Source organism: Triplophysa dalaica, chromosome 3 (genome assembly GCF_015846415.1).
Source record: "Triplophysa dalaica isolate WHDGS20190420 chromosome 3, ASM1584641v1, whole genome shotgun sequence".
In the NCBI taxonomy this organism is placed as follows: domain Eukaryota; kingdom Metazoa; phylum Chordata; class Actinopteri; order Cypriniformes; family Nemacheilidae; genus Triplophysa; species Triplophysa dalaica.
Window position 1 is genome coordinate 16,039,432 of NC_079544.1, and position 17,002 is coordinate 16,056,433.

At 35.6% G+C, this 17,002-nt stretch overlaps 1 protein-coding gene across 1 annotated transcript; it reads right to left on the reverse strand.

The window, feature by feature from the left end:
- Positions 1 to 4,421: 4,421 nt before the first annotated feature.
- prtfdc1b (phosphoribosyl transferase domain containing 1b) lies at positions 4,422 to 12,123 on the reverse strand. The gene is made up of 9 exons (XM_056743487.1): positions 12,001 to 12,123; positions 11,657 to 11,763; positions 11,150 to 11,333; positions 9,621 to 9,686; positions 8,476 to 8,493; positions 7,931 to 8,013; positions 7,749 to 7,795; positions 6,800 to 6,876; positions 4,422 to 5,727 (listed from the first exon to the last, which is right to left on the reverse strand). Exons 1-9 carry the CDS (start codon positions 12,070 to 12,072, stop codon positions 5,680 to 5,682), a joined length of 702 nt encoding a protein of 233 aa, XP_056599465.1. The 5' UTR covers positions 12,073 to 12,123; the 3' UTR covers positions 4,422 to 5,679.
- Between the last annotated feature and the right edge of the window lie 4,879 nt (positions 12,124 to 17,002).

Consider the following 17,002-nt stretch of genomic DNA (forward strand, 5'->3'; position numbering starts at 1 on the left):
GATTGGCAGTGGCTGTGGAATGTCTGTGCACACACACACTGTGCCCCACAAAGCGAACACACGAGGAGTGGCAGCAATGCTCACAATCTCAGAGCGCTTGACCAGAGTTTATCCATCATCTCAGTGACATCACTAAACACTTTAATCAGTGTCAATATTTAAATGGGAGTTTTGTAACACTGTTTCTTTTATGAGCCGATAATCGTCAGATGCAGATTTATGAAGCAGACTGAGGACAATATTTCATAGATATATGTAGTTGATATAATACAGATTTTAAAAGTGCCTGCTAAACAAATAAATGAATAGCAACTATTGTAATTATTTATGTTAATGTAAACAACAGAATTTACCCTCTGAATTCGATTTTTGAATCAGTTTTTTGTAAATCTGTATCATTCTGCATATTCACAAACACAAATAGAGCCAGAGAGCCCTGCAAAATGCGTTCAGTTTCTAGAGGCACGTATGTTCCCTTCATTCACGGGCAGCAGAAGGGGCCACCTGTTGCAGGGATTGAGTGGCCTTTGTTCCGAGGTCGTCCTGACCAGGGACTTTCACAATACTTCCCAGCCCAGGGAATTCCTCTCTCTACAGTCTGGTCAGAAATGGAGCTGAAGCCACAGCAGACACTCTCCTGGGAAGCAGCCATCTCAGGAAGAATGTCAGTCAGCTGCGTGTCTTTCTTGTGACCAAGTTGGAAATGCGCCTGCCAGTTATAACTTGAAAACAGGAACAGCGTCGATCCTTGTTCAGACTGGATCTATGCTAATTCCAGTGTGTCCGCGGGGTCTTAAAAAGTATAAAAAGTTGATAAATACATTTAGAGAAAATGAAGGTCCTTAAAAGTAAAATCATAAAAGCCATTTTCAAGGTATTTAAATTGTGAAACATATTTATATATTTGTCCAAAGAGATTATTTGCTAAAGTCTGCCTGAATTTAATCATTGCGTAGGCGAATAGTGGGAGGTCCATTCACACCCGGTTGTTAAACAACATCGTTGACTAATGGGCAAATGCAAGTTTTCATGCAAATGGTTGGAGGAAAATGAGTTGGAACGATGGCTGTCTCTGGGAATAGCCGTGAGGCGTACACCACTGTGAGTCAGAAGGCAATTAGCATGGCCTTGTTTCTCCTTCTAATAAACCTTGCATTGGGTTAGTCACTCAATTTATTATCTGGGGCTTTGTTCCAACCCTTATGAATTATGTTGCAATAATAAGCAGTTATCACAAACTAAGACTGTTTAGTCGTGCTATATTACAACTGTATATAGAAAATTTAAGTTAAAGTGTCGACAATGTACGATTTAAACTTGAAGTGGTGAAGAGGTCTTAAAATGTATTGAAACATGAATTTGAATTTAGCTCCATGATTTCAAACCCTGAATTCAGTTTATACAGTGCAAAACACAGTCCACAGATCTGCTTTTCTCATTGAGTGTGACTTAGGGTGATATAGTTCACCCATAAATGATCACTTTTATATAATTAACTCCTTAATCCGTATGCCATTCCAAAGCAGTATGACTTTCTTTTCACAGAATATAAAAGAAGAGATTTTAAAGAACGTTAATAACCAAACAACACTGACTTCCATTGACTTCCCCTGTATGGTCACAAAACCACTGAGACATTTCTCAAAATATCTTTTGTGTTTCAAAGACGAAAGAGTCATATACATGTTTTGAATGACATGAGGATTAATAATGACATTAGATATTTTGGACAATCCCTTTAAATTCCTATATCATTTGGCGAAAGTAACTTCATTTCTGGATCCATGTCACTTCCTTAAAGACGCTACCCATAAAAAAAGATCACTATTTAACTTCTGAGAGACTGCTGCTTGACAACAGTGAAAAGACAAACAGTCCTAACCAAAACCACAGTTGAACAGGCAAACAGAGTGGGCAGCCTTGTTTTCCCAATACACTGAAACTCCGTCCTGCTGTTTAAATGCTGGAGTCATATGTCAGGTGTATGAAAGGACAAAATGGCTCCTCCCATATTCTATTGTGAATACCCACTCACTCGTTCAATGCCCCATTTTATCTATTTGGCAAATTATGGGAACAAAACAAAAACTCTGCTATCAGAACATCAGCTAGACATTGTCTTTGGATTTTGCTTGTTTTAGGCTCTTTGGAAGCTGTTGAAACGAAGTAACTACACAAAAGAGAATGAAAATCTATGTAACATTGAAAGAATAAATGCTGGGGGGTGAATGTCTGGGTGTAATAGAGTTTCTAAGTGTCTTTTATTGTGTTTCTTTGCTGGTGCTCTGGGTGGTTGCTAGGTATTTATTTTGGTGTTCTGGGTACTGGGCAGTTGCTTGGCCAAGGTCAATGAAGCCCATCTAGTGTTGAACCAAGAACCCTATATCCCAAAGAAATAATTCTGATGAACAGAAAGAAAGATATCACAATGTTGGTCAAAAGTGCAATAACTGTTTGCTTTCCTTTACATTAAAATATCTTACTTTATGTCCAACACAACAAATACATTTATAAAGTTAATTTCCCTAGGGCAGGCAATGGTGGTTTGGTTACAATCATTCTTGCAAATATCTTTCTCAGTGTTCATCAGAACAAAGAAATGTATCCAGATTTGGAACAACTTGAGGGGAAGTAAACAAAGACAGAATTTTCTTTTTTGGATGAATGGTTCCTTTAAGTATCCAGTCTAGACAAAGAAACCTCCAACCCAGTTGAAAACACAATACACTGTTTATCTTTAGGCTAATAAGCTGACACATGACAATCTACCTCACAGTCCACCTGAAATGAGTTTCCCTGTAGTTCACCTAATGATTTGAAACCACAATCAAAAATTTTAAACAATCTATTTTTTAATTACTTTTCTATTATTTTTAGGATTTAATCTATTAAAGATAGCTTCACCCACCATCTTAAATGGATTTCAATGTTGGTCATTCTATTGCCCAATATTTGTGTCATATATGCTTCTTTAGAATTTGGACAAAAGCTCACACAGCTTTTAGCTCACCCCATAAAAGTTGTTGTATGTTGGGCAGAGACACTGAACTCAGCCAGGTTTATACTTGCTTTAAACTCATGGACTTGTGAGACTAGTTATGGCAGGAAGTTCCCCCAGCAATTCTGCAGTCAAAAAAGCATGCCCATGCATATTGAATCTTAAACTATTAGACTTTGAAGTATCACAGTATTAAAATAAGTATTAAATGGAATGGCAAAGTTGAGTCACTGTTGTATCGGCAGTTAATGTGATCTCAAAAGTTTTATGGCATGATCTGTGGGTGTCATGTCTGACTGCCTACAAAATCCTACAAGCCTTTATGGTATTCTTGCCCAGGTCAGCCATCTTATAAACCAACATTCACCAGCTCATGGTTTGGTGGGTCACCGTGGATTTTATTTCTAGCATTTGGATGACGTCATCTTTAGAGATAGCCAAGGATAACACTAACTTAAAAACACAGCTACCAGCTGTAAACCCACTAGGGGATCCATTACTGACATAGCAAGCCATGCTCTGGGAGTTATTATGTCTCATGACGGCTCTGCAGGGATGTTTAATGGCCAAGAAATATCAATCCATATAACCGGCTCGTGCCTTCATTTACGATGTTCTTAAATTTCAGGAGGACAATGTTAAACAAGTCAAGCTTGAGACAGGTTTATAAGCATCAAGTCAAAAGCAATTCATGGTTAAAATTATTATAACTTCATTGAAAATCCTGTTGTACAATGTCCTGTGTGCATCAACCCTCTTCTTCCATCAGGATGTTATGTTGTGTTTTTAGTTCCAAAGCTGTACTAGAAAATAAATAAAATATCAATTAAACATTCAATAAAAATGTTATGATATATCTATCTCTAGTTTTCCTGTTTCCATACGTTGTCTGTCTGTTTGACTTATGTACAAATGACCTTTGCAATCTCTCATGTTCAAAGTTTTAAAAAGCATTGTCAAACCAAAATGGAAGTTTGTCTCAATATAAACCGGTAATAAACACTTAAAGAAAACAGTCATCAATTTCCACACAGTGCTATGAATACAACCATGAGAAATGTAAGTGATATTTCCTTTCGAACCAAATATCTGTGGTTTCACAGCACACACACCTGCTGATGCCATAGACCTGCCATCGAATCTGACAGAAACGCACCACATAATTCACATGCACCAAACAACGAAAAGAGACTTGTGAAACATTAAGCAATGGAGGCTTTTATGTAACACACCCAGATATGCTATGATGTACTTCATCCCATTGTGCATGTACAGGTGTATGGCATCTTTGAGTTCTGTCACTGAAGTATGACTGCTGCTCTATACGTAACAATGCCACATCGAATGCTCCGTCAACAAACAGGCATGCTTTCATCTGTATTGTTTGGTACATGAAATGAAAAGTGACGTACGTGACAACAAGTACGAATCCATTCAGTTTTAATGTTGTTAAAATACATGAAAATATTATAAAATGTAAACATTATGACAAATGCTGGAATACAAAACGACATTTTATAAAAGAAGAGTAATAATTGTAATGCTAATTCACATATTATTCTCTGAAAAAATCTGCTGGTGAAAAGTGAGCTTGCTGTGTCAAGTGTTATACACAACCAAGCTTAAATTATGACAGCATAAGTAAACAACTATTCATGATGGGTAAAACACAAGAGTATGAACACACCTTGTATGAAGAACATAGCTATTCCAAACAGCTATTAAAGGAACAATTCACCCAAAAAAGAAAATCCTGTCTTCATTTACTCACCCACAAGTGGTTCCAAAGAATTACTTACAAGGACAGATATTTGGAAGAATGCTTGTAACCAACAGTTCCTGGCCACCATTGACTACCATAGACTGATATTCTTATATTTTGAGATACATAGGATATTTTGAAGACTATTGGAAAGCAAACAGTTCTGAGGCGCTTTTGACTACCATTTTTCCTACTATGGTAGTCAATGGTGGCCAAACGCGGTTTGGTTATAATCATTCTTGCAAATATCTTTCTCAGTGTTCATACAAACAAATGCATTTATACAGATTTGGAACAAGTCGAGGGTATGAAAATGATGACAGAATTTTCATTTTTTGGGTTAAATGTCTCTTCATAGCGATGTTCGGAATAGCATACTGTAACATGCAACTTTTACTATTTCTACAGTATGTGCTGTGTACACTGTTCATAGCATGCATTAACATTACATCTGACCCCACATTTGACACCACCCTTACTTTTTATTTCTAATGTAATGAATGAACCAGAATTAGGTACAGACACAATTTTATACATTGCTATTCTCTTTCATTATTTGTCTTTAAAGCTGACTAAACACATCTCTTTACTTTCCAAGTTGATAAATAGTAGGCACTTGTGATGCAGTGTGAAGGAATGAGGCCATGTGACAATGTACACCATCACTGCTTGATACTACTATTGTGGAATAATAGCTAAAAAGTGTTTAAAAAAACTAAAAAGGCAGTAGGCATATACTGTACAGTTTAGTAGTAAGTGGAATTCAGTTCCAAACATAGCCATAGACAGGACCGTAAGATACAACAGGAGGATCTTCTGTGAAAAAGTGTCTGATAACATCTTATTTGTGATGTATGATCGACATCCATCCTCTTCCTCCCGAGCCAACATTCAGATATTGATCAAAGGAGTGAGACCTTCAAACCTTATATTTCTGTTTGCCGCTATCGCTGATCACACATATGTGCTGTGAAAGGGGGCAGAGAAAGACAAAGATCCTCATAAGTCATTCAGCACAACAAGCATCAAGAGAACAAATCTTAATAACCTTCTTAACCCCTCTCCTTTATAGTCAGAGAGAAAACAGAAATGCAGACAGAAAGACATTACAAAAATCTACAGAAAGACAAAGACTGACATAAAGCTGGAAAAAGACAGAAAAAGAAACAAATCAGATCCATATCCAACCTCACCTGAAACAAAAGTGACAGATCAGTAAAGCTGTACTTGATTTACAGTTTAATCAATTAGTTATTTTTACTGTGCATAACACAAGGCATTCTGGGATTATGCTTCCTTAGGTTTTGATCAAAATGGAGTATCTAGAAATCAGAATTATGTTGCGGCCTACATCAGATGAATCAAATGACTTATACCAGGATGATGTCAGCAGATGCCAACATCTCTGATGATGTCTAGGTTTGCAGCTCAATAGGTTTTGGGTGAGAGCTACTCTTTGTCTATGATGTACGCATGTGAGAGATAGATTCTAGATTGCTGGTTAATTAAGATAACAGCCCGGGGCGTTCTCTGAAGTGGGTGTCATTTTTCACAACAGCTTACTTACCCCTAGCAACCAGTCCTCCAAATGGAGATAAATAGAACACTATGCAGCTACAGAGAGATATTTTCCTTCTTAATTCTCACACTGCTAATGCCGTCTGTCCTTTCAGGCTTTGGGTAGACATTACATGCATGCTTCTATAATACATCATTACAGTTCAGTTAAAGCAAACATAAAATTACTGTTAAGGGAAAGTTCTGCATGTTTCACTGTAGCATGTTAGTGCTTGATATGCTGATCTCACTCCGGCTGTTGCTTATAAATTCTGGAATATGTAGACAAACGGGTGGAGTCCTTCCTTAGGGAAGTTCTGGCAATAAGCCTTTAAAAAGTTTTTTGACAGAAGTGTCAAACAACATTCATGCAGACTGGAATACAGGCAATAAAAAAGAATTAATGTCAGCATAATCATCATGTCAGTTTTTATTCAAACTAACACCGATCATGTGCCAAATGTTGATTAAGGGAGTCTTACATTTAGATCTCTGAAGTATTCATTGTAATCCAAGGCATAACCGACCACAAAGCGATTGGCGATTTCAAATCCAGCATCTGGAATAAAGATCACATTAAGCACTGAAAATTTAATTTTTGTAGTTTGTATTTAAACCATAAATAGTTTGTGTTTCCATTTATCATGTCTCAAAGTATAAATAATCAAATTAAAAAAATCTATATGACACAGTAAACATCAGTAGGCCTAAATGCCTACTTGCCACATGCACATCAAAACATTTGTGTAAGAAATAAAAATGCTAACCCATCTGAAAGTCTGCAAAGAAATGAAAAGTGCTGATCTTCTGTACGTTCACAAAAAGTACATAAAGCATCATCACGTAAATACAAATCATATGCAAACCATTTGAGAACAGTTCGACCAAAAATTTAAATCTTAATTTACTCATTCTTGTCTTTCCAAACCAGTACTCTCCTAAAATAAAGGTGCTTAAAAGGTTCTTCACAGCCATGCCGTAGAAAAAACATTTTTGGTTCCACAAAGAACCATTCAGTCAAAGTTCCTTAAAAGAACCAACTCTTTCTTGCCTTTTTATAATCTAAAGAACATTTCTTCGCCAGAAAGAACCTTTCGTGAAACAGAAAGGTTCTTCAGATGTTAAAGGTTCTTTATGGCCATTCGATGCCATCGAAGCACCTTTTTTTTGCATGCATGATGTTTCCTTCATTTGGGAAAAACAAAGGAGATGTTGCAAAGATACAACGTCCAAGCGGATCTCATTGATATAAGAGATGGGGCTGTGAAGCTCCAAAGAGGACAAAACATATGCCAGGTCTTCTTGTCATGTGAAAACTTTGTGTGTAGAAAAAATGATCCATAGAAGTCATAACATTTTAAAATAACATATAGTTGAGGAGATGACAGAATTGTAATATCTTAGGAAGTATCCCTTCCAGTCATCACTTACAGTCTGGCATGTAACCTGTCCCACTGGGCACCCTTTTCACCAGCAAACTGCAACAGATACAAACATATTCCCCAAAATCACACAAACCGAAGATTCACACAACCAGACAGAAACAATACAAATGTGGGTTAGGTGGATAGTAATCATTTATTTCTGAGTTTAGCGTTAGTCTCTGGACTCACCTAGCTACTTTGATAATCTTGGGCCCAAATGCTTTAACATGATCCAGCAGAGTCTTCATTGTCTTTCCAGTGTCAACGATCGCCTAAGAGAATCAAGACACAAATATGAAATGTCATCATAAACAAAAGATATAAACTAATACATGTCTTGGTAGAATGCATGCATCATATATATAATATCATTTACTAAACTGTGTGTTTAAATTATTGTCCGCTGTATGTTTGCTACAATATATATTCATGGTTTAATTGCATTAGGAAGATTGGCAAAATTGACAATTAGGATTGAAAACATCACTTGGAAGATAGAAAACAAGTCCATTAAAACTTGGAATAAACCTTTTATTGTTGGAATAAATGGGAAAACAAACAGAACAGGATTTACTGACCTCAGAAAGGCTCATTCAAATTGTAAGAATGAGACGATAAGAAAAGGAATTTGCAAGAAGACATCTGAAAGCCCTTTTGTTAAAAAGGATATTAAATAAACAAACAGCGGTATGAGTTTATCTAGACAGACAGAGCAAATCTGACAGGGGACTTACCTCCACAATCAGTACATTCTTCAGTACATGTAAAGAGAAAGACAAGAAAGAACTGACTGTTAATACTCTGGGTGTATGAACATCACAACATTCATCAAATGATGCAGACACACAGAAATAGGACACACCAGATTATTTCAAGAATTTAAAACCCCCTATTTTAAGAGAGTTTTTTTATTTGTCATATCATTTAATTTATTAAAGAAATACCAGACAATATTCTTACTGCATTACATAATAAAATGTAATTATGAAGAAAACATGTTTACCATTAATCAATTCTAATAATGCATAAAATATAAGGAGACATATTTTCATGGAATCCCTTTATAAAATTTACATCCAGTTGATTTGAGCTTTCTTGGATTATAACAGTATGACATATTTTAATGAAAAACAAACCCTCTTTGCATAAAATTAGTTTAGTGCTGTCTGGAAGCCTCCAAACCAATGTAAAATTACCAATATATGAACAATACATTATCTGTCTAGACTCACAGCTTCATTCATTCAACACTAAAACAGAGACATAAAGCTCAGCTCAGCGATTAAGTTTTCTGATCCAAAAGTTTTCTCCTGTATCACATCAACATTAAACCAACCAGACACCCAAAGCAAATGTCATTTTCCCTGCCGACCAATGTCAGTTATTCCAACTCTGACTCACTCTCATTTCTCTGATGTACAATCACTATTTCCCAGCATGCAACGAGAAGTGTTTCTACATTTAGAAAAAAGATCTATAGATGTTGTCATGGTCATGACCTGCGCCTTTAGACAGAAAACAGTGTGAAAAATTGTAAGAGGGGATACTTCTCTCTCTCACTCTCACACACACACCTTGATTATTCAAGGAAATCTACTCACCGTAGCACTGAACTTATCATTATTCTAAGAATTTGCTTTCTTAATTACAGCTTACATATACACACTGCACACTTAAAGCCTCAGCATCTTCTCATTCATTTCAGATCTGTGGTTCTGATTGGATGATGATGTGAAATTTATCAATTACATGACTGGTCTATTATTTCATATAACCATAAGCATTCACTGTATGGAAAAATACAGCTTTTCCTAAAGCTCTCATACCTTTAATTTTACTAAATTATTGCAAAAAATAAGAAGTCAAAGAATGTTTTTACCTTTCCACTCAAAACAGGAAGATTCTCTGCTCCCTCTATACGGAGATCTTTAGTTGACTGGTCGTTCTGGTTTGAAGTAAAAACGTGAAATAATAAATAATAGTTCTAGACGTATTAGCATTATTTCAAATCTATCAACTGTTTTTTCAAAGCAATTTTAAAGTACAATAAATACAATTTCCTCTATACCAGCCTGTGTTTAACAACTGTATTTTGCTTTAGTTTAAATATTTTAGGAATGTGGTGAAACATAACTGCCCTGTGACCTCTTCAAATCATTCTTCCTCTCAAAGTTCATATAGGAAATCAATTGACCTTGCCATCTCAAAGCCTGAGGGGAGAAACCAAACTTCACAAACAAAGTCAGGACGCCCTCTGTTGACTAAAAGATGCACTACACCCAAACACAGCAGATTCACATTTATGCATTTTGCAGATGCTTTTATCCAAAGTGAATTACATTGCATTGTACTATACATTTGCGCAATCTCCTGGACCTTGGCATTTCTAACGCCATGCTCTAGCCACTGAGCCACAAGTAAACAGATATACAAAATTCAATAAGACTAAAGAAAGCTTAATTTGAGTAAAAATGTACTAGATTTAAATACAAAAGGTAAAAAAAATGTAAAACATAATTTATGCAATGTAATGGAGTAAAAAGTATGCTATAATCTTCATAATTTATATAGTGAAGTAGATTTTTCTCAAAATAAAAGTACAGAATAGATATTGAGTATACTACTCATGTACTGTCCACCTCTAATTTCACCTATCAGCTCTTTCACAATAAGACTCAGAACATGTATTGTATATTAAAGGGATATTTCAGAGGCAAAACAAAATGTCCCTATGTTTTACTCACCCTCAAGGCATCCTGTCTGAATATGACTTTCTTCTTGAAGAATAATATAGGCGAAGTTATATTACCACGTATCACTTTTCTTCCAAGCTGTAAAATGGGATTGAATGGTGGGCACTATTTTGTAGCTCCAAAAAGGGCATCTATCCATTGAAGAATGGCAGGACACGGCTCTGTGGTCTCAACACAGGTATTCCTGAAGCGTATCAATGAAGACCTTTGTTAAGACCACGGAGCCTTGTCGAGCCGTTCTTTGACGCATTCACTCCCATTCAACCGCTTGGATGAAAAATGATACGTGGTATTATGACTCCGACTGCATTATTCTTCAAGAAGAATGTCATATTCAGTCAGGAGTAAAAGATGGGGAAATTTTAATTTGCTTCTGAAATATTGCTTTATGAATGAGGCTCCATATATATTTTGTTGACTATCTAAATGACCATTTACACAGCCATTTACATGCAAGACCAATAAATTCAGCATGCAGAAATACTCCTAAACAAAGATCTGTTTCTATGAATGTATCCACTAAGTATTCATCATATGACCCAAGTCAGTTTCATGCTACTTTGCAGTTCATGCTAAACTGGCCTAGTATTAAAATTGGAGTGAGCAAAAAAATACGAAAAATAACAGAACAGAATTACTATGTTGGTGTGCTCACCAGGTAGCTCTTGAGACGTATGAAGTCCACCCTCATAGGAAGGGTCTTACTGGAGTTACAGCACAGGACTTTGATGCGTTCCACCAGGTCAGCGCAGAACTGATAACCCCCCTTTAGTACACACAGCACCACGATGTCATGATCGCCAAGATCATCCATGATGTTCCTCGCCAGCCTCTCTGTCCTGCAAAGCATCAGAACATTTTCTTATTATTTAGTTAATGGTTTGTTTGAAGAAAGGAAGCTCAGAGCATCTTAAAATGTAGACATATAGGGAGGTTTTGCAATTCTGTGAAAGCTGTGACAGTATTAAATGTACTAAGTGCATCCACATGCAAATCTAAATGTAATCTAGCACGTTGCATGGCAATTTTCAGATATGTTCAACTCAAAAGTTTTACTTAGAACTTCTATGCCGGAAACATGTGTTTAAATAAAGGCATTTCTAGGTTTAATCAATGGAAGAACAAATGATTTCGCTTCTGAATGACGTCACAACGGACATACCTATCCATGATAATTCCATGCGGGATGTAGACGCACTCAAGATCCCCCAAATAATGCTCTGGAAAAGTGAAAAGATCCAAGGGGTATCCCGGCCAGTCATCTCGAATCTATAAAATACAGATGAGTTGAGACGATAGACACATAAACACGCGATTCTTGACATAATTTAGGCTTAAAGCGAAGTTAAAGTGGTTTATTGCGAAGTTCTTGGCTGCAAAACCGTAGTTGCTAGCTTCAACGTGGTCACTTTAAAACTTTCGTGGCTTTTCCAATCATCTGCTTCAGATCGTTCAAACTAAAGAAGGTTAATAACTCGTTTACGGGGACACAGAAGCACTCCTTACCACGATGCCTCGATCCGTGTCTGTTTGTTTACGCTCCGATACTGCCATGTTGGAATCTTTTGGTATGTTCATCTTCAGCTAACGTAATGAATGGAACTCCGCTCGCGTCCACATTGATAGGAACGATGACGACACGTGCGATGACGTCACCCGTGGTGCAAAACACAGGCTAGGAGAGAGCTCATGGCTGCATTCGTACTTCTTTTTCTTCTTCTTTTTTTATTCATCAATAGGGTAAATTACAATATGTAATAGTACAAAATTGCACAATGCAAATAACCAAAACAAAAAAAACATGACCACATATTCTGAAAAGAGAGGGAAGAATAATCTTGTATCCATTTCACAAAAGCATTAGGAGAGACACATTTGTGTTTTGTTATTTATTATTTTTCTGATGGCATTTGTACTTCTTTGTACATTATAATCTTTTATCAATAAAAAAAACGAGAGAGCTCTGGCATATTATCAGTGAAACACATACATAAATGCAGATATTTTAAATCTCCTCCTTTCTAAAGGATCTAAAATACTTCTTAGATGGCCTTGGTAATATTAAATATCAAAAGGCATTACAATTATTTAATTTGTTTGTATTATTAAATACAATGATTTAATTATTAAATACATTAAATACATAATTAGTCATCTTTTTATATTATTTACTTTATTATTATGTTTATTTATGTTTTATGGTTTGCTGGAATGTTTGTTGTGTCTGGAAATAACATGATTCTTCTGTGTTGACCGTTCCATACCAGGGACCATATTCTTAAAGCTTCTAAAGCTCATCTATATATGGCTCTAAGAAAGCTCTAAATTTAGCTTAAAAACTTCTATGTAGGAGTCTTAGCTTCAAAGCGATTCAGGACCAATCTGAGATCAACTTTGAGCAAGGAAAAGACAAAAACGTTTATTTTAGTGAGGAGGCGGGGCTGACCCCATTGATATGTATGACACAGTCTTTTAAAGACTGTGATTGGATGGTTGGCCTGGAAGGAAAGAAGGCGCTGTTAAGTATGGGGTCCTTAGTTTGAAATTGCATAAACACTTTTTTCAGTTTTACATATCTCACGCACACACAGCCACTATATATATATATATATATATATATATATATATATATATATATATATATATATATATATATATATGTGTGTGTGTGTGTGTGTGTGTGTGTGTGTGTGTGTGTGTGTGTGTGTATATATATATATATATATATATATATACACAATCCAGCCCAAAATTATGCATACCCCTGGCAAATTCTTAAGGACTTAAAGTTACTTTTATTCAACCAGCAAGTTTTTTTTTAAGCAGAACTGACACAGGCTTCTCCCAAAATATAATAAGACAATGTACAAAAGGCATCATTGTGGAAAAACTTGAAATTTGAACAAAAAGTGGCATGTCCAAAATTATTCATACCCTTTGCCAACTGTCACAGTCTATGGGAAAATCCAAAATTCTATACTGTTCCGAATAGTCCAAGCTGTTCTTAAGCATCCTAATTACACCTGATTCATTGGGAACAGATGTTTAAATCAACTCAACAGGTGAAAAACAGAAGCTCTCTGCTGTTGATTTGTGGAGAGACAAGGAGTTAAGGAAAGGGCTATAAGACTTCTGGCCTTCTGTTTTATGGTCAGGTGAAACAAAAATTTAATTGTTTGGCCACAATGATGTAGCCTTCATTTGGCATAATAAGGAGAAGCCTTCAACTCTAAGAACACCATCCCCACTGTCAAACATGGCTGTGGGAGCGTAATGTTTTGGGGGTGTTTTTCAGACGGTTATGCTCACATTTCTAAAACAAATTAAGATTTTTCATGAGTACGGGCCCAGATTATTTTCCATAGTATTCTTTCTATTCATATTTTGTACTCCAAAAAAAAGGAGAGAGCTCTGGCTTGTCTGTATATGGTGCATGACCATAGCAGTTGGACCATAAAATCAGGATGAAATGAAAAACATATGCATACTATTACATGTTTTATTTTAAGGAGTATCATACATTATAAATTATTTTATTGTTTGGGTCAGCTGTTTGGTTTTCACGTTGAAGCTCGGCGACATTCCCAATCACCACCAGTGGGGTGCGTCTGTGTCACTGCCATGGGTTGCCAGGCGGGAAAATAGGTTTGTTTACTTCATACACTGTAGGCCTATCACAAATAAAGCTGAATGACCCACTGTTTAAGTATAATACACACAGATGGTATATGTTTTGTTCACCGCCTACTTCAACGTTTAGTTGTTCTGTAAATCTTCTAGGTCTATATTTAGAGACGTATAAATATACTGTAACCTCAGTGTTAGGGCTAATTTATTGGCTAATTGGTGGAACTGATGGTGTTAGAAATGGCACAGTCTTTCAACACTCCATTAGGATTTAGGAAGAAGACCGTAAAGGTCATTCCACATGGGGCATGGAGATAACAGGGTGAAAGAGTAGCAATGTCAGTAAGTACTAGATATATGTTTGTGATTCATTTATATATAATTGAACCTTTGTTGAGGTGACTGTGTAACAAATACACAAAACAGCTATAAAGCTTCCAAAGTCTAGATTTAGCTCACATCTGACAGTTGTAATTCAGTTATTTATATAAATACGTACGAATGTAGACTATTGGCAGGTGTTACTTTATTTGCATAGTTTATGCCATTTACTTCTAAAGCATGAACAAAATAATCCAAAAGGAAATAAACTACAATGATGGGCTGCAAATAAGACAAGCTTCTGTTTCCTTGAACTGATTTAAGTGTAAAAAAATCTTGGCTAAAAGCTGCGCTTAAAAGTTAGTTATAAATTTAAGTGACCAGTCATAATTTAAGTGAAGTGCAGGACGAAATTGATGGTTTCCGGCTTAGAAATGATTTACGACACTTTGCTGTGCCGCAAACGGGATTTTAGATGAAAACTTTGCCATTGACCAATCCCTGAATAGATTTATTTATTTTAACTCCCCGTGAACCGGAAGTTGCGATCATCTTTGGTTCCGTATTCTGACACATTTCCGAGTGAAAAGGAATTTCAAATGAGAAAATATGGAAAGAAGGTGGCAGCAGACTCGATAGTTGAAGGGGAGGAGTTAACAGATGCTCTGGCCAGGCCGACTAATTTACATCATTTAAGATGGATAGTCATTGCAGGGCTGAAGTGCTTTTTCAGATTTTAACTGAAGATTATGAGGCGACATGAAATTTTACAAGAAAATTACCCACATTGATAAACTATTTACCATAAATGCTGCAATATTTCATGAAAAAGTAAGACATTTTTAATTTCACTGGTAATTTTAAAATATTAATTGATACATTCAAGTGGAATGGTGAAATTCCTAATAGGAGATAATATTAAAAACACATTTGACAATAAAGACAATTCAATACATTAGGATATACACATTGAAAATGAAAGATAAATAGGCCTAAATTTCCATCATGTCTTAATGGCACATTTTAAACCGGTGCAGAAATTTGTTCTTATTTGCTATAGGTAAATAGTTTTGCTTTAAATACAATGTTATTTTTGGCATGAATATTTTATTTTAAATCTGATGTACCATTGAGAACAACAGCATAAGGAGTTGTTTTTATACTTAAGTTTGGAAGTAGGAGTAAATTTCATGAATTCTCAGCACTTGACAAAACATTTGACAACATTATGAGCTGCTGATATTATGCAAGAATGGAGAGGATTTGAATGTTGGTCTTAAATACGATGAAAATGTCTGAGATATGGAGCGTGCAGTCGTGACGGAGTTAATAGAACATCAGTAATGTGATGAAGAGTTCCAAGCCAAGACCAAGAAGAACAGGGCAATCTGATTTTTTTTTGTTATTTGGAACGCTGTTCAGGAAAAGGAAGTAGAGCAGACCTTGACCCACCTCAGATGATCTCTGACCATGGATGGCATTAGTTTATTTATATCAGAAAGTTGAATTAAATACATAACATTGAAAATATGTGACCCTTGACCACAAAACCAGTCTTTTTAACTGTCACCATCCCGTATACTGGACACATGCGTTTGCTTCAATATTGTGCATGTAATTTCTTATCGAATCATGACAAACTATATATCATTCGAAATGTCTAAGACTCAAAAATACAGATTACTATGGTGTTTTTTCAAATAATTTATGTAGGAAGAGTAATTGTTTCTTTTAGATAAAGTGTAATTCGATTTTTAATGACATTTTACATGCCACAGACCCGGCAGGTCACCTAAGTTATTTTTCTGCAAATCTGATCTCATCATGACAAACTTGAAAAGGCTTGAGACTCTTAAATACATGTTTCATCAGTGTTTTATACAATAAAGTATGTAGGAAGTGTAATTGATTCATAAATGACAAGAGTGAGTATAAAAACCATTTACTTCAATACTTTGCATGTAAATTCTTATCTTATCATGATAAACATTATATTGTTGAAAAGGCCTAAAACCCTAGAATACACATTTGATCAGTGTTTAGAAGAATAATCTATGTAGGAAGAGAAATTGATATATAAATGATGATTGATTCATAAATTAGTGTTCATCAAAAGTATAGTTTCGTACAAAGTTATTGTTTTTTTATTGTTTCTGTGCTTTTGTAATTTTCCATTGTGTCTGTTAATTAGAAATAAAAAAGAAAAAAAAGCATCTCAATGTCTGTTGTGGTGAAATTTCAGATCAAGTGTTAAAACCAATGGAAGCCTATGTAGCCCTAGTGGATTTTGGTGCTAGAGCGGCTAAAACAACTTTGGTGTATCATGACCAAATTTACTAACACTTGGTGACCCTTGGGACTTGGATTTATGAAATTGTGGAGCTGATCAGTATTTTTTAAATGTTTTTTATAACACAAAAACATGAACTTTTTATATTTTTATAAACATAACAAAATTCTTAGCAATAATCTGCTAATTTGTTCCAACAGTGCGTTTTCAATTGTAGGCTTAAAGGAGCTCTGTCAGTAAAGGGGTTTTAAATAGCATAGGATAATTTTT